The sequence below is a fragment of the Muntiacus reevesi genome, chromosome 6, assembly GCF_963930625.1.
Source record: "Muntiacus reevesi chromosome 6, mMunRee1.1, whole genome shotgun sequence".
NCBI classification, from domain to species: Eukaryota; Metazoa; Chordata; class Mammalia; order Artiodactyla; family Cervidae; genus Muntiacus; species Muntiacus reevesi.
This window is the reverse complement of record NC_089254.1, coordinates 73,197,067-73,214,534: the sequence shown is the minus strand read 5'-3', so window position 1 is coordinate 73,214,534 and position 17,468 is coordinate 73,197,067. Positions and strand designations below refer to the sequence as shown.

The following is a 17,468-nucleotide window of genomic DNA, read 5'->3' as shown; positions in this document are numbered from 1 at the left end:
CCCAGCTCCCGGTTTCTGCAGGTGAGGTGGGGGACGAACACGCACAATTCCCTCCAGAGAAACCCTCTCCTCTCTCCAGCAGCCTCATCTTTTCACCCAGAGGCATGAGGCCAGTTTCGGCGTACTTCCCTTACAAACTGTGTGTGCTCCAGCCTCTCCGTTGGTGTCAGGGCGCCTCACTTGTGTTTTCACATGGGTCCTTCAGTGCCTTTCACACAGAGCCCAGCACACCACACACATGTGCAGAGAGGCCCACCTGAGTCTGGGTGCAAAGATGGGGGCTGTGAGGGGGAGGGGGTTCCCAGGAGGGCAGAGTCCCCGGGCCATTGGCAGGTGTTTGCTGAGCCGAGAAACCTCATGTGGCTCATTCTAGGCCTGGTGGAGATGGGCATAAAGGCCCCCGTTTCCTCTCCTAGAGGAGCGGCCTTGGGGGCCATGCCCACCCTCGCAGGCCTCAGTGTCCTCATCTATAACCTGGGCACATCAGGGTTCGTAGGTCACAGGGCAGTGTGGGGTGCATGCAGGGGGCTGGCAAGGGCCAGGCTGGTTGTCACGGCAATCTCTGCATTGGCCCCTCAGCTCACCTCGGCGCCCCCACCCCATCTGCCACAGACAGGCCACCACTGAGATCTAATTCGGAAACAGCATTTATTGAGGTGTCCCCACAGGCCTGGCCCTGAGTCCCAGCCGCTGGCACCTCGGGCTCACTCCTCCTTCTCGTCCCCGTGGGTGATGATGTAGCACAGGGACTTGTAGTCGATGTTCCCCGCCAGGTCCATGGGCGTCAGGGCGAACATCTGCTCCACCTGCGGAGGCGCTGGGCAGAGTGATCTGACAGAGGCCTGTGACCTTTCCCTGCCCCTGGGGCCATGCACTGCCCTTCAGCTTTTCAGGCAGAGGGTTGGGGCAGGAATGAGTGGTGCAGTGGGCCACAGGGCCCACCCTTCTCACAGAGCCACCCTCCCTCCTGTGTTGGAAATCTTTCAGATGCTAAGGTTCACTGCGCTCTCACCCCTGGACCTCTGCACACAGAGCTTGCCCAGCCCGCACACCTCTGACTCCATGTCCTTCACCTTCCAGATTTCAACAGAGGCAGCACCTCCTCCAGTAAGTCAGGCTCTAAGCCCAGGAGGGGAGTGGGTCACTGAGGCCCCCACCCTCCGGACCCTGTGGGGTGGAGCCCTGTGAAGGGGCCCAGGAGGGATGGTTGAAGGAGCCCAGAATCCTCACCTCGGCTGGAGAGAACTTGTCTGCCTGGGTCAGGAGAAGCTGCTTGAACCTGAGGGAGTAAGTGGGGAACAGTGGGGAGAGCCTGGTGAGGCTGGCTGCACGGGGAGAGGATGGAGGCTCTTACAGCCCAGATGATCAGCTCCCCCCAAAAGCAGAGAGGACCCCAAAGGACAGGTGGCCACCCTCCCAAGGGGACCCACCTCCCTCCCTGCTTCCGGCACGGTGCCCCCAGCCATCCACTTCGTTGTCCCACTTACTCATCCTTGTTCACCACGCCTTTGCCACTGGGGTCAAAGAGGCGGAAGGCGCTCAGGATGGCTTCTTCAGGGTCTGTCCCTGGGAGGCCAAGGCAGCCAGGTGAGCACCCACACTGCCAGCTTCCCAGCCCCACCGAGGAGGAACCCGGGGTGCGAGAGGGAACCTTCCATATCACAGAGAGGGGGGAGGGTACCCGATACAAAGTGCTCCTTGGGGCTCAGAGAAGCTGGGATCGGCTCTTTCTGAAATGGTGGGCTTGGCCAGGAGGTTGGGATTGGGGATTTGGGAGTGAAAGCGAAGGCATATTTCCCAGCCCTGAGGCTTGGGGTGATCGGTGCTTATGGAATGCAGAGGTGGGTCCCACATCTTCTGGGTGGGCAAGGGCCAGATGGGGTCTGGACAGGCTCTGGGTGGGATTCAGGCTGGGTCCAGGCAGGGTCCAGGTGGAGTGCACACTTGCTGCCCAACCAGGGACTCCAGACCTGCCCCGGGCTCACCATTGAGCTTCTCCCCAAACAGTGTGAGGAAGACGGTGAAGTTGATGGGCCCCTTCCCTTCCTGCAGCATGGCGTCCAGCTCCTCTTCTGGAACATTCACCTTCCCTGTGGGGATGTTAGATGGACACAGGGCCCTTGAGTGTCCCTGAGTAGGGCTGGGCTGCCCTTCCCCCATCCCAGCCACCAAGGATAGAGAACGCTCTCTGGGTGGGGGAGGTGACGTGGAAGGAAGGTGGTCTGGGGGTGGGTGGGTGGTGTAAGCCAGGACAGGAGTAGAGGCTGGGCCAGCCAGCAGCTCTGAGCCGGGTCCCTGGTGCGAGAGGGGCTGGGCCAGGCAGGAGACGGGTGCCCTCACCGAGCTGGGAGTAGGTCTCTTTAAGGTCCGACTTGCAGATGATGCCATCACGGTTCTGGTCGATGCAGCTGAAGGCCTGTGAGGTGGGGGGGTGGGGTACAGTCTCCAGTGGGAGCAGCCCACACCCCAGGCAAGGCAGGAGGTGAGGGGGTCCTAGGTGGTGGGAGGAACAAGGACAGGGGCCAAGACCCCTGATCTACAGGGAAGAAGGGATGTACTGGGGGCATGGTGCCCAGATGGGGCCCAGGCTAGTGGGAGTGGGGCACTCACTTCCTTGAACTCCTGGATCTGGGCTTGCTCGAACATGGAAAAGACGTTGGAAGAGCCTCGCTGGGCCTGCTTGGTGGCCGCGGCCTTGCCCCGTGTCCCTGCCTTCCTGCTGGCCTGCAACACCACAGGTGGGGACGGGTCCTCTCCCCAGCTCCCCAAAGACTCCCTGCCATCAACAACCCTAGGACATTCCCAGAACCGGGGCTCCTGCTTCTCTCCCTGGAGACCACCTCTCTGGGCCCAGCACAGGCACAGAAGTACCGGCTCCACGCCCCCAGCCCAGAGGACAGCACCTGGGAGTCCGCCAGCCTGGAGTCCCCCACCTGGCACTCACCATCCTCTCTCTCGGCAGCGGCCTGGTTGCCTCGAGGGGCCCACAGCCCCCTTTATGTCTCAGCCTTATCACCTGGAACGCCAAATAAGGACAGGAGGAGAGGATAGGCCCAAACTTGGCAGCCTCTGCTTGGGCTGGGGGAAGAGAGGGCCCCCGAGCGGATTCCAGCCACGTTCCCAGCGACCTTCAGGCCCCCGACAGACGTGTGACATGCAGTGTCCACCCGTCCCAGCACTGCCGAGTGCACCGCCTCCTGAGAGAAGAGCAGGCTCGCAGCTCTCGCCGCTCCAGGGCTGAACGAGGGGCCCCTGTTACCCTCACCAGACATCCTTCCTGCAATTCCAGCCCAGGCCACGGGGACAGCTGGGCTTGGGAAGGGAGTCAGTGGTTCTGAGGATGGTCTCTGGCCCAAGACCCTCCCCCCAGGGATTCCCCGAGGTGAGGACACTTGGCCCTGGCCTCTCGCCCCTCTGACCAAGGGGCAAAAGCCAGCCGTGAGCTATTGGTGACCCTGACAAGAACTTGCCTGTGATGCTGTTGGAGCTCGGAGCACTGCCTGGACCCGAGCATCCCCTGTGACCCCCATGGAAGTGGGTCCCAAGCCCTTCTTGTGGAGCTTCACTACAGAGTGAGGGGCCTGGGCTCCCTCCACTGTGCCAGAGCAGCAGCCTCTCAGCTCCCTGTGGGTCCAGGGCAGAAAGGGGCTGGGGGGCTGGGAACTTGCCAGAGAAGGAAGAGTGGGCAGTTGGCAGCTCCCCTGAACCCAGAACAGGAGAGGGCCCATGGCTGTCCCTCTGCCCATTGAGGCGAGGATGCAGGGAGGCCAGCTAGGAGAGCAGGGTTCTTGTCCGTCAGATCCAAGGTCCCTTTTGTGTAACAAGTAGCTTGTAACACCTCTTTTACTCTCCTAAAATGAAATTCATAGGCTATACCTATAACCTACCTCCATGGAAAATTTTAAACAATCAATACAGGGCCCTGAATTATAACATAAAGGACACCTAGAAAATAATTTATGGTAACGTGAGATCCAATACTGTAGGTGAATGCTGGAACGTGAGTACATTAGTACTGATAATGACATCATCAAAGACTCGAACAGACTTCCAATGCATAATTTAGACTTGAGAGAAAGAAAAAGATCAGAAGTAATTCCACATGTGGCATACCATAAAATGGGACAGCATCTCAAGGAGGACATGAAAACTCAAAATCACAACTTTGGGTTAAGTACTGAATGAAACAACATAGTCATTCCAGATTTGCTGGTTTCTCTCATTGAAAAGTGAATGTAATACACACTACGCATGTGTGCTCAGTTACTTCAGACACGCCCGACTGTGCAATCCTATGGACTGTAGCCCACCAGGCCCTTCTGTCCATGGGATTCTCCAGACAAGAATACTGCAGTGGGTTGCCATGCCCTCCTCCAGCAGATCTTCCTGACCTAGGGATTGAACCCATGTCTCGTGCATTGCAGGTGAATTTTTTTAACCAATGAGCCACAGGGGAAGCCCTACTATGTATAAAATAGATAATCAACAAAGACCTACTGTACAGCAAAGGGAACTCTACTCAGTATTCTGTAATAACTGAGAGGGGAAAATAATCTGAAAAAGAATGGCTATATGTATAACTGAACCACTTTGCTGTATACCTAAAACTAACACAACACTGTAAATCAACAATGTGTTAAGTCTCTTTAGTCATGTCCGACTACTCCAACATAAAATAAAAATTAAATTAAAAAAGATAACAGCATCCAAAAACCTGGGAAAAAAAGTGAGTGTATGTTAAAATCTTACATGTTCGTATGTAACTGGGTTTGTGTGTAAGAAAATCTTAGCCCTGAGGCTTGGCTAATATGAAATAGGCATTTCTTTCAGGAGCAAGCTTGAAAGGATCATAGAAATCATATGACTTCTTTTAAAAAAAATATTTATTTGGCTGCACTGGGCCTTAACTGCAGCCCGCAGGATCTTTAGTTGCAGCATGAAAACTCTTAGTTGTGGCATGTGGGATCTAGTTCCCAGACCAGGGATGGAACCCAGGCCCCCTTCATTGGGAGTGTGGAGTCTTAGCCACTGAACCACCAGGGAAGTCCCCATGTGACTTCTTGTAATTCTGTCTCCAACCCCTTCCATCACTGTCACAACCTAAGTGGCTCCAGGGACTCCCTGCTGAGACCAATCTGCAGCAGGACCAGTCCCCAGAGATCAGCCCTGTTTGCCTTCTTAGAGTAACCCCACTCCCTCCAGGATTGCACCTGAAGTTCTCAGAGACCTCAGAGCTGCTGAGTGATTACAGACATGTGGAACCACACCCTGAATCCCACAGGCTGGTGGGCAGAGGCCTGGTCAAGTCCAGGACCCCTAACCACAGCCCCCACCCTGCCCCCAAGCCATTCCTGTTCCTGCAGCCTTGTGTGTTACTCTTCATACTCCCCAGCATGGCTCACCAGAGAGGATGGCAAATTTCAAGACACACCTTGGCCTGCAGAATGTCTGTGTGCACAGGATCACGCCTGTATCTGTGCTGTCCCACAGTCTCATACACAGAGGTCAAAGAACAGTGGACAAGGTCATGTTTTAAACTTTTAAAACTTTTAATTAAAAAAAAAAAAAACAAAACCACACAGTTTCAGGTTGGGCATGGATATGTTGGTGTGGTACATGGAAGTCTGCTGAGAAGAAAGAAGCCTAGCCTGTCCCTTGGGGTGTGTGCTGAGTGCTGCTGGGCTTTTTGAGTGCCCAGGGCCATGGGAGCCAGGGACTCGATCTCAGAGATGCTCCCAGGTCTGTCTGTGGGTGGGGGGACTCCTCCTTTTCCTGGGCCCCTCTGGGCAGAGGCTTTGGGGACTCTGTCTCCTGCATCTCCTGTGAGGGTCCATCCCAGAACCACAGACCACTCAGGGATGGCAGGATAGGAGGGAAAAGGCTGCCATCTCCAGGCCTCAGGGTACCCACAGCCTCCACTGTGGAGCTTGCCCCTTCCATTTCCTGGGCCTGAGTGATCAGCAGCTCCCCAGGGCCCCTGTGGAATCCAGGTCTAGGTCTGGCCAGGTGATGAGGGCTGTCTCCCCACACAGGCTGAGCTCATGGGGAAGCCAGGCTGTAGTAGGATCCAGAGGGCACCCCCTTCTCAGAGCCAGGGCTGAGCTAGGCTGAAAGCTCCAAGAGACAAGCAGTGCAGAAATGCAACAAAATCCTGAGTGAATAACTCCCTTCTGGGTCCTTGATTCCAGCAAGAAAGGCGAGGTACTTTGAGGGTTCTCCATTCCTGTTCATTTCTGCTCCCAACCCAGTCAGGGCCCTAGGGCTATCTCACCAACTGACCCTGAGAGAAGAGGCCTGCCTGGACCCTCCGCAACCTCTCCAGAGGCTTTCCCCCATCTTCTGGGAGTGACAGCCCGGATGGAAGGCATCCAAGGTCCTCACAAGGAGAAGCCTCTCAATTGGGCCAGGTCGGGGAGACTTGTAAGGAGAGTGTCCCCTGGCGCCCAGGTCCAGTAGCCGGCCACAGCTTCCTTCCTGCCTTGCAGCCTTTCTTCTTACTGGCCCAGCATGCAAGCCTTCTTGCAGGCCACCGCGGAGATCAAGGCCGCGCCCCGACCGCTGCCCTCCTCGGACTCAATGAAGGTGATTTCACAGCTGGGCGTTAGCCTGCGCACGATGGTGTGGAACCGCTCCTTGAAGCTGCGTAAAGGGGAAGCTTGGCTGCTGCTACCACGCTGAATGCAGCGCAGGGGGTAAAACAAGGGAACCCTCCTCCTGTGTCTGGGGGCCAAGGGAGTACCGAGAGTTTAAGAATTCTCGGGACCTCGGAGAGCTTCCATCTCAGCCTGCGTATCATAGATGGAGACCAACGCCCGGGTTCTGCCCTAAGGATGCAAACTCACAAGGCGCAGGCTGGACCAGGGTTGGACCGGCAGAAGGCCGCGCGGGCTCACCTGGGGTGCAGCTTGTACACGGAGCCGTCCACGCCCACGGTGATGCGCATCACGTCCTCGCTGCGGCTCTCGCGCATCCGGTTGATGACGCCAGCCAGGCCCGCGGCGCACATGTGCGCGGCGCGCGTCGACACGCTCTCGCAGGCTCGGCGCACGATGTCACAGTCAGTAGCCGAGGGCCGCAGCCCTAGTGTGCTCAGGATATTGTAGATCTGCTTGCGGTCACCGGAATCGCTGCAGGGAGGGGGTGGGAGGGCATTGAGGGAGGGTCTCTTGGCCTGGGACCAGACAGATCCCCACCGCGGCGGCCTCTGCCCCTCCCCCTGCCCACCTCTCCCAGGCAGAGAGCCTTGGTCCCGAGGGGAGCGGGTCTGACTTCGCCAGGGACCAGCAGTAATTTGGTCAGTACTCGTCTCTCTAAGCCCAGGGTCTCCACCCTAACGTGGACGATAACTGCCGCGCCTCTGGGCTGTTGTGTGGATGAAATGAGCCTAGGTCCACGGCGTGTCGGGGAGCCACGGAGGGGAAGCTTGGTTTCCGTCGACTGTCCCGCAGGGAGTTCCCTTGGAGCCGGAAGGCATACCCGCCTCCAGTGCCCCATCCCGGGACCTTAGCCGGTCCTGAGCCCCTGCGCCCTGAGCCTTGCCCTCTGAGCCCGGCTCCCCGCACGCGTGCCAGGACCTCACTGCTACCCTGGGACCCCAACTCGGGTCCCAGCCCCGCTCTCTGCCCCCCTGAGCTCCGCCCGGGCCGGCCCGCACTTGGAGGCCCCCCCTCCCCCCATGACTTCCGCGTCTGGGTCCTGGAAATTCTGCGTGCACACCACCACCGGTACCCGACCACTAGCCCCTGAGCGCCCCGCGCACCTCTCCACCTGCGACACGAAGCGTGTCTCGAAGGCGCCGCGCGTGCGCAGCTGCTCTGAGGCCTCTCCGTGGAAGAGCAGATTCTCGTCCACAAGCTTCAGCAGCACAAGCCGCACCAGTTCGCCCATGTACTTGCCACCGATGAGCTTCTCGTACCTGGGCAGAGAACAGCCGGGTCATTCCCCGCAGGGAGGTCCCCACGAGCAGACGGAGGTCGCCCACCGCCCCCATCACAGCCAAGAGGAGGCCGTGTGGGACGCTGTGACTCTGGGTTCAGGCCCATTCCGGCATCAATCCACCTGTGCTTTGGGGCCTTGGGAGAACGCTCCATGGTGGGGCCACCGTTCAGTCCCTCTAACACCTTCCTCCAGAAGGACCCTGAGCTGAGCCCACTTCGATTTCCCCGCATGTATGTGATAGGAGCTCTTCTCATCACCCAGAGACAGTTGGGTAAGCTCAGGCTCAGAGTGGCTAGTGGCCAGCCTGGAGCGGGCCTTTGCCCACTTGCTGTGCTCCTGGAATCCACCAAGTTGGCACGTCAGCCCTAGAGTCTGTAGGCCTCCAGTGTTTTCCTCTTTCACTGAATACTACTGACCCCGCTGAGGTTTAGGAGAGCCAGAGAAGAAGCTCAGGTGCCTGGTGCAGACTAGGCAGTTGATAAAGGAAAGCCCTGACTCAGGACAAGCTCTGTGAACCCGTAATATCCTCCAGGTTACTCCAGTTCATTCTGGCAAGTTGTTTAGAGCCGGACTTTGGGGACCTCTGGATTAAGCCCAGTCAGCGTTGCTGGGGGCTTCTCAGTCTTCCTGTGCCAGCGGTCACCTGCTGGAACGGGGGAAGTCCCTGCTCATCTGTCCATAGACCCTCTTTTTAAAGACTAATCTTGGCATTTCTCACTATTTCCAGTTCACAGAGGGGCACTCGTGTCTGAGCTGAAGGATTATGAAGAGATTGTCAGTTTGCTTTTCCCCGGAGCTGTTTAAAAACAAGCCCATTATCTGCTGGCAGGCCCCATCTGCCGCGCGGTCGGGGGAGGGGCGGTCCTTACAGCTGCTGCCCTGGGTTCAGGGAGTTCTCATCCACCACGCGGTCGTACTCCAGCAGGAACTCGTCCAGCTCGCCTGAGTCCCCGAAGGCGCCCCACTCGGTGTTGACACACATGCGGCCCTCGTCCCCTTCCACCAGCTCCACGTTCTGCATCTCCTCCATGTAGCAAGCGTTGCAGCCCGTGCCTATGGGAAGTGGCATCATCAGACCCCATCTGGGATGCCAGTTGTCCTGGGTGCATCACCCCTGCAGGAAGCCCTATGTGGCCCTGTCTTCCCAGCTTCTTTGAGCCCTCCATCCTCACCACTCCCTCCATCCCGCTGCAGCAAAGGAAAACCTGCTCTCCCAGGAGCTGGAAGGTCAGGGTTTGCTGTGTGACCTCAGGTTGATAAGCCCTGGGTGGTTCCTCTTCCCCAAAAGGGGTTGGTAACACCCACTCCTCCTGTTACCTGGAGTTGAGAGAAGTGAGGGAAAGAATGTATGTTAAAGTGCTTTGCCAATTACAGATGTGAGTGGAATGTTATGATTTTGTCTTGTCTGTGCATCTCTCTTGTTTTCTGGCACTTTCTAAACATTTATTTGAGCTTCTCTGTCTCAGCCTCTGTTCTTTTTTGAGGGGAGAGTCCACCCAGAGGTAGGGCTTCCCAGGTGACTCAGTGGTAAAGAATCCATCTGCCAATGCAGGAGATGCAGGAGGCATGGGTCCAATCCCTGGGTTGGGAGGATCCGCTGAAAGAGAAAATGGCAACCCACTCCAGTATTCTTGCCTGGAGAATTCCATGGACAGAGGTGCCTGGCAGGCTACAGTCCACAGGGTCACAAAGAGTTGGACACAACTGAGCAACTGAGCACGCACGCACACACCCAGTGGTGGCTGAGGCAGAATGTGGGTCCTTGGGAGCAGCACACGGGCCACTGCAGGTGGGCCTGGCTATGGAATTTATAATCTGCAGGGTCCCATGCAAAGTGAAAACATGGAGTCCTTTGTTCATAAATTGAGTTTCAAAATGGTGACAGCAGAGCATCAATCTGAACGTGACTGCACACCCCTCAAGCTGTAAGGGACAGCCACTCAGCCATGCCAACCTCATACCAGCAGTGGAGCAGCCTGGGATCCAGGCCCAGTGATGCTGGGCCTTCCAAGATTTTGTGGGGGAAAAAAATACAGAAATCCAGCCTTTGACGTGATTCCTCCCAACTTTTAACTCTTGGTAATTATCATAAACGTGTTTAACCACAGAGCAGAGACACCTAGAGTGTTGCAGGGCAAATGTGATCACGAACCACTCTACCATCTCTGCTCCAGGAGCAGAGGCCATCGGCCACAGACCCCAGGTGGAGGTGGGCTGGGGAGCTGACCCAGGCGGTTCTCTCTCCTCTCAGGGAGGCGAGAGCCAAGGCCCCTGGAGCTTCTGTTCAGGGGTGGACTTAACTTTCAGCTGGAAGGTGAAGGTGGAAGGAAGAGATGTGAGAAACTAGAGGAGAGGCAGAGTCCACCAGGCTGCCCCTTAGGACATGTTCATACAGTTGCAGAGGGATGGTAAGAACATGAATGCAGACCCCTCAGGGCTGACTCTGAAGGGGCCGTAGAAGCAAGCAAACTTAACGCTGCCTTCCTAGGTAACCAGGGCCCAGAGAGTCCAGGGAAATACCCACATGCCTGTGCGTTCAGGCGTTGCAGTAAACATTGTAAAGGCCTCGGGAACTTCTGGGAAAGGCCCACGGTTGGTGGGAAGGGCCCACTGGGGCCCACATTGTCCCCTTTCCTGGTACCTGCCTTCATTTCCAGCAGGGTGGCCGGCTGCCCTGGGGTGTGGTAAGACTGTCCAGGAAGGGATGACGCCACTCGGGTTTATCCTCTTCCACTTGGACAAATCTGTCCACACTGGTCAATTTACCAGATGAGGTGATTTAATTAAATCCTGACGGGCCAGGTGGACATGCAGCTGGTGTGCCATCTGAGGCAGTGACTTGTGAGTATTGAAATGCTTCCTACCAATAAATAGCACGTGCATTTGGGACACCCCTGCTGCTCACAAGACCACCCTGGGCTCCAGCACCTCGGGTGGCTGTGACTGGCGCAGAGGCCCTGTGCAGCCTGCTGTAGATGAGAAGCCTCAGCTCTGTGTTTGGGTGACTGGGGCCCCTGGGTCGGGCAGCGTGTGCATCCTTACCCACAATCATGCCAACCTCACACCGGCGGTCTTCATAGTAGCAGGAGATCATCGTGGCCACAGTGTCATTCACCATCGCCACCACGTCCATCTCAAAGTCCTGCCAAGAGGTGGAGAGATAGTGGTGATGGGGCTGGATGGGGGTGGGGGTCTCAGCTTAGTGGGCTCCGAGCTGTTCCAGTCAGGCACAGGAGGCAGAGAACCCTTTCTGAGGGGACACCCAGCAGGCCCTCACTAGCATCCTGGCCTAAGGTGAGGGGAGGAGGGTCCAGGGCAGTCACAGGGGCAGGTGCAGATGCCACTTACACCTCTCCGTTTGATGGCATCTCGCAGAAGCCCCACGATGTTATTGCCTTCTGCTCCCGAGGCCTTGAAGCCCTTGGTCCAGTTGAGAAGGATGCCCTGTGGGGAGAGGAGGGTCTCAGTGACTGCTGGATGCTAGGGTTAGATGTGAGGGTATGGGAGCTAACTCGGACCACAGGGATGTGCACCAACTTTATTTATTTATTTTAAATTTTTGACCATGTGGCTCAGCATGTGAGTTCTCAATTCCCTGACCAGGGTTCAAACCTATGCCTCATGCATTGGAAGCATGGAATCTTAACCACTGGGTCGCCAGGGAAGTACAAGGTGCACCCACTTTAAAGCTGAGGAAACTGAGGCTCAAAGCAGCCATATAACTTTGAAAAGTGTTGGAGACAATTCTCTATCCATATCTCATATTTCTGCAGAGCTGGGTTCCAGCCAATTTAAGAATGGCTGTATAGTTAAGCCTAGAGTCATCATCCCTGAGTGAGAAGGAGGTCCGGAGGGGAGCAGCCAAGGTAAGACCAGGGCTCCTCTCCTGTGTGTGAAGGTCCCATCTGGCCCCCAGTGTCCAGTGGGGACTCAGGATGGGAAAACCAACATAAGATGTTGCTCCCACAGCTGCTTCTGCCAGGAGTACTGACTTTGGCTTTCTCTCTGACCCAGAGGTCTCGTGTGTTGTGTATAAGTGTGTGTATGTATGTATGTATAATTCACATACATGTATATATATTTGTATAATCAATATGTGTAAATGAGTATGTATCATTTACCTGTGAATGTGTGTATATGTATATATGATCACATGCATATACACATGTAGGTATGATTGACATGTATAAATATGCAGGTGTAACTTACATGTGTATATGTATACATACTTGATGTGTATAATTTACATGTATATATGAATGTATAATTGACATGTGTAGATATATACAAATATATAACTGACCTGTGTGTGTATATATGTATGTGTAATATATTTATGTATAAAAATATGCATGTACAACTTTGTGTTTACATATGTATAATCAGCATGAGTGCATACATGTGTGTAATTTAAACACATGCAGTGCATGCATGTATAATTTATGTGCACACATGTTATTCACATGTGTAACTTATGCACACACATACACATAATTTACATGTGTCTGTGTGTGTGTGTGTGATTTACATATGTGTGCGTATGTGTGGAGGCATATATAACTGGCAGGCTAACTTACCTGCCAGAAGGCAGGGTAAAGCTGCAGCCCTGGGACATTGCCACCTCCCCAACAGAAGGTATAGTGTAGTGATGACATGCTGGTGTGTTGGGGCCTGGCTGCCTGAGTTTGAGCCCCAGCGCTGCCACTTCTCACTGTGGGCAAGTTGCTATGCCTCAGTTTCCTACTCTGTAATGGGGGTGTTATGCATACCTCATAGGGTTGTGAGAAGGCTTGAGTCAAATAGTAAGAATCAGCTAATATTATGACTATTTGCCAGAGTCTCATAGGAGTTAAGTGATGGAGCTTGTTTGAATCCAAGGCTCTTTCCCAACATGGGGTGCTGCATTTGAAAGCAGCCCAGGGCAGAGTTCATGGGCCCTTTTTTCTGGGGTACCTGTCCACCCATCCATCCACCTCCTCCCCTGCCAACCTCACACCTAGCCCCACCTTGTCAATGTCTTCATGCCTCACGGGAAAGGAGAAGGTGAAGCCCAAGGGCAGCTTCTTATGCTTCATCTGATGCTTATCCAGGAAGTCAGAGATGCACTCAGAGATGTAGTCAAAGAGCTGGAAGACAACACCAAGGTGGCCATCGACTGCAGAGGGCGAGCCTCATGCCAGGATGCTCCTCAGCCCTTGCTGAACTGTAGGTGCCTGAAAGCATGGCCTCTGGACCTGCCCTCAGTCCCCTGCTCCTGATCACCACCACTTATCGGGACTCAAGCAAGCCCTGTGTGCAACCCCCATGCCAGAGTCCCACAGACAGCAGTCCTCAGGACAGGCAATGCCAGGACAATGGGGCTGGTCCCCAGCCCAGCTGTGCTCTGCCAGTCTGGCCCTCCCAGCTGGACCCAGCAGCATCTAGCCTCAGACTTTAGACAGAGGTGTATCCCTGGCTATAACTATGGTTTCTGGCTTCAAAACCCAAAATGTTCTTTGCTGCCTCCAAGTGTCCTGCCCGCCCAACCTCTGGACCTGTGAGGACTGGCCACCACCCCACTCACATAGGCCTGTCCACAGAGCTGGGCATTACTGAGTGCCTGCTGGTCGATTAAGCTTCCCAGTGGGTTCCAGGCCCAGGGAGGCAGCAACCCATCCTGCTTCCTTGATGCACGCCCCGTCCTTCAGCATTCCAGGGTATGGCAAGGACGAGGCTGCCATGGGCCTGTCCCTCAAGGAAATTGGCTCTTAAAACCCTGTGCCTCAAGGAAATTGGCTCTGGCTCCATCCACGTCCCCTAGGGCTCACTTCTGTGGTCCTTCTTGAGTCCTCCCCATGGGCAGATATTATCATTGCAGTCACGCCACCTGGCATCTATGTTGGTGGAGGATGAGGGAACGCCACGTGGGGAGGAAGTAGAATGCGTGCATGGTCTGTGAGCCTGTTGGACCAGAGTGTTCTCTTGACTGTCCTACCATGTTTCTTATCCTTCTGGGAAACTGGGCAGGGGTGCGACTTTCTGGGGCCATGCCCCACGGCCATCCACCTAGGCCTCTCAGCTGCTTCCCTTTCCTGTAGCAGGGCCCCCTGAAGTTGGGCCCACAGCCACCTGCCCTTGATAAACAGGTAGGCCCTAACACCAGGACTAACCAAGCTCCAAGATCCTGGATGGCCTTGACCCTGGTCACTGCACCACCCACCCCCGACCCCCTTATCCCCTAGCCCAGGGTGCTCACCATCTCAGCAGTGCCTGTCATGGCATCCTCGGGGATGGAGTACATCTGGTGCTTGGTTTTCACACTCCACTGTCCCGCCTCGCCTTCTCCCACCTTCACCAGCATCACCCGGAAGTTGGTGCCACCCAGGTCCAGGGAGAGGAAGTCCCCAACTTCTGCAGCCACAGACAGAAGTACATCAGTCTCATGGGCACCGCCTGGCAAGACCCCTGAGACTGGAGAAGAGGAGGTAAAGGCATGGTGGGGGCACCAGAGGGGCCCCTGGTGCCGGACCCCAGAGTAAACTGTGGAAAGGGTCAAAGGTGAACTGGGTAAGTCAGCAGGAATTCCTTGCCTTGGACTGAAGTCCCCCCAAGCCCAGAGCCCACCCGAAGATCTAGGAAAATGGTCCAGACTCAGGATTGGGCTAAGAGTCCCCCAAATGACTATAGGAAACCATGTTTCTCCTTGTGAAATGAAAAAAACCAGTTTCTCTGAGGTCAGAATGAGCCTGAAGGTCCCAGGGTTGGGCCAATGGAGCCGAGTAAAAACAGGCCAGTGTCTGGGGCCCAGCACACTGAGGCTGCTAGGGACAGTCAGGGCTATTAGGAAGGGCCTAGGGCACTTCTCCCTGCTGGAGCCAGGGGACAGCTGCCTATGGTTGAGGACCTGCTGGCTCCCCTGTGGGTTCCATCCCAGCCCTGTCCTGGACCACAGTACCTGAGCCCTCTGGGGTGGAGCGCACGTAGGTGGGCAGCATCTTCACACTGGCCTCCTCGTGGGTCTCCAGCCTCAGGCCTCGGTCCATCTCCTTCTGCATCCGCCTCATCACCTTCTTCAAGTCCTCCTCCTGCAGCTGGAACTCCGCCAGGATCTGTTCCGCCTGCATAGGGAGGGAGATGGGGAGCAGTTGGGTGGGAGAGGAGCTGTGCAGAGTTGGGGAGGGGGGACCTGCGGAGAGGGTGTTTTCTCACCCACACCGAGGGTCTCCTTTTGCCCCCTAACCCTGAGTCCAGGATGACCCATCATTTCAAACTACCACAGTTAAAACCAGTTGGAAAATTAAGACAGTGGAGTCCCAACACCCCTTCTAAACAAATGCAGCCTGGGGGTGAGGGGCAGAGGGCAGATGAGGCACCTCCCTTTGTACCCCTGATCCAGGTCAGGGGAAGAGGGAGGTGCTAACCAGGAGAGTGGGTGAGACACAGGCTGGAAGAGCCTGTCTAGAGGGCGATGGGCAGCTGGCATTATTGTCTAAAAGATCCGATCATTCTACCTCTAGGAGTTTATGCTAAGGGAGTAAATGGGCCAGTGGTGGAAATTTTCATTGTTAGTCAAGGCACCAGTTAGAGGTGACACCAGTTAGTTAGAGGTGTCTGTTGGGCATGGTGTCCACAGCCTGGAAGTTGCTAGAGGGAGGAAGGGTCCCTATGTATAAAAGATAGGTTCAATGTCACCATTCCTGTGAGTATGGACAGCCTGGGCGAGGGTCTCCTCCCAACACTCTTTGGAGGAGTGGCCACTCACTCACCCCTTCGTGGTGTCACGAGGTTGGGTGTAAACACAGTACCCATGCCCATGAATCCCCAGGAAGCAGAGACCCTGCTCTGACCTTGCATGTGGACAGTGGTATGGCGGCCCTTCCTTCTTTGCACAATAGCACGTATTCATGCAGAAAAGGCCATTTTGACTCCCTGGATATTTGGACCAAAAAAGAAAGGGCAGATACTCAAATAAAAGCCATGGATCCACTCTTTAAAAACCTCACCCTCTTTTGCTGGCAGTTTTCCATGTGAGCTCGGGGGTGGAGATGCTCTGAATTCCAATAAGGGGACGACACAGCTATTTGCTCCTTCTTCCTCAGTTTTGATAGCCCACATTTTGTTGGGAGACTGCCCCTCACCAGGCTGAGGGGACATCCCATGACTGAGCTAAGCCAAGCCCAGTTATCCTGTCCCGTTTTTGCTGGTGATTTGGTTAATAGTTGGGCGTGTGGCCCAGTTCTGGCCAATGGCAGGTGAAGGGAAGCCTGTTTTTAGCAGGAGGAGGGCCCTCTGGGGAAGATCAGTGCCCTGCCAACTTTGTGTGATAACCGGCACTGTAGCAGCTCTCCCGAACCATGAGGAGACAAGGCTGAAGAGAAAAGGCTGTTAGCATATTACAGATGGCAGTGAAGAGAGGCAGAGTGAGCTCAGCCCTGATGACATCACTGGCATGCTGAGTCAGCCCTGGACCCACACACCTCCCTGTGCTGGTTGTGGAAGCGAGCACTCATCACTTAAGGCCATGGTTAGTTAGGTTGTTCATTTCCTGAAACCCAAAGCATTCCTAATGGATACAGATCCTTACTTAGGAACCAATTCTCTTACCAAGACCCCTTGCTTAAAACTTAAACCCACAGAAGGTCACACAGGAATGGGGCTGACAAAGTCTACAACAATGCACACAGATTCAAACTTCAATGTTTGCTAAGCTATTCTGCAGCCCTGGGCATGAGGTGGGGTGCAGCTTGCCCCAAGGCCCTTCTCACAGGACACAGCCCTGGAGAGGCCCCCATGCTCTGTGAAACCATCCAGGCTGTCCTCAGAGGCCCACACCTACAGCTTGGACCCCTCTCTTTCTCACACACACACTTTCAAACATAAAACATGCCAAGAAGGAATAGTAACATTAACATTCGCTAAATCCTTCCAGTATGCCAGGCGCTGAGCTGAATATATGACACAAGCTGCCTCGCATCCCTGGCACAAGAGGAAGTGTTAGAGTCTGCTCATCTTTTAGATGGTGGCCACAGGCAGCCAACACACAGCGTGGGTCCAGCACCCAAGGCCAGGCACACAAGGGCTGCCTGGCATCTTTCCCCAAACAGGACTGTGGGACATCATGGGCTCTTATCAAAAGCAATGCTAGTCCTGCAGAGGCCCAGCCCTCAGGCTCCGCTGGGTTTTATCCCCTCTCCTTCCATCATGGCAGCCTGTCCAATAGCCGTAAGCCTGGCCCCATGAGGGGTCGTGACCCAGTGGCTTCACTCCCTGTGTCCAGGCCCATGTGGGCACATGTTTGGAAAGGGTCTGGAAGGTTCCGTGGCTGCAGACCAACACTGCAGGTGGCCATAGACTGACGTGGGGATCATCCTCCAAGACGGTGCAAACCCCTTCCTTGAGTATCTTCAGGCGCCACGCTTAGCCTGCAACCCCGAGAGGAGGTGCTCCTAACTGCACAGTCCCTCAACTCTCAAGGCTGTGTGTCCAGCTGGGTACAGGCGGGGTTCAAGTCACAGGGAAGAGGTCTGCCTCATAGACCCCCTGTGAACATC

The 17,468-nt window shown here is 55.3% G+C and overlaps 2 protein-coding genes across 2 annotated transcripts; both read right to left on the bottom strand.

Annotated features, from left to right (window-relative positions):
• Positions 1-704: 704 nt before the first annotated feature.
• MYL7 (myosin light chain 7) lies at positions 705-2,718 on the bottom strand. Its single transcript, XM_065939235.1, has 6 exons — positions 2,611-2,718; positions 2,341-2,416; positions 1,986-2,090; positions 1,488-1,566; positions 1,231-1,279; positions 705-806 (listed from the first exon to the last, which is right to left on the bottom strand). The coding sequence occupies exons 1-6, from the start codon at positions 2,644-2,646 to the stop codon at positions 705-707; spliced, it is 447 nt and encodes a 148-aa protein (XP_065795307.1). The 5' UTR covers positions 2,647-2,718.
• Positions 2,719-6,472: 3,754 nt separating this feature from the next.
• Positions 6,473-15,726, bottom strand: GCK (glucokinase). Its single transcript, XM_065938482.1, has 10 exons — positions 15,684-15,726; positions 14,873-15,103; positions 14,174-14,328; positions 12,945-13,064; positions 11,287-11,382; positions 10,981-11,080; positions 8,808-8,991; positions 7,760-7,915; positions 6,894-7,127; positions 6,473-6,639 (listed from the first exon to the last, which is right to left on the bottom strand). Exons 1-10 carry the CDS (start codon positions 15,724-15,726, stop codon positions 6,495-6,497), a joined length of 1,464 nt encoding a protein of 487 aa, XP_065794554.1. The 3' UTR covers positions 6,473-6,494.
• Between the last annotated feature and the right edge of the window lie 1,742 nt (positions 15,727-17,468).

Coding starts and splice junctions, on each gene's coding strand:
- MYL7 (XM_065939235.1), bottom strand. CDS start 2,646: ATGTTCGAGCAAGCCCAGATCCAGGAGTTCAAGGAA. Junction 2,091..2,340: donor AGAGACCTACTCCCAGCTCG/GTGAGGGCACCC, acceptor ACATCCCCACAG/GGAAGGTGAATGTTCCAGAA. Junction 1,280..1,487: donor GGCGTGGTGAACAAGGATGA/GTAAGTGGGACA, acceptor TTACTCCCTCAG/GTTCAAGCAGCTTCTCCTGA.
- GCK (XM_065938482.1), bottom strand. CDS start 15,726: ATGGGTACTGTGTTTACACCCAACCTCGTGACACCACGAAGGG. Junction 14,329..14,872: donor CTCCACCCCAGAGGGCTCAG/GTACTGTGGTCC, acceptor CTGTGGCTGCAG/AAGTTGGGGACTTCCTCTCC. Junction 11,383..12,944: donor GGCATGAAGACATTGACAAG/GTGGGGCTAGGT, acceptor CTCTCCCCACAG/GGCATCCTTCTCAACTGGAC.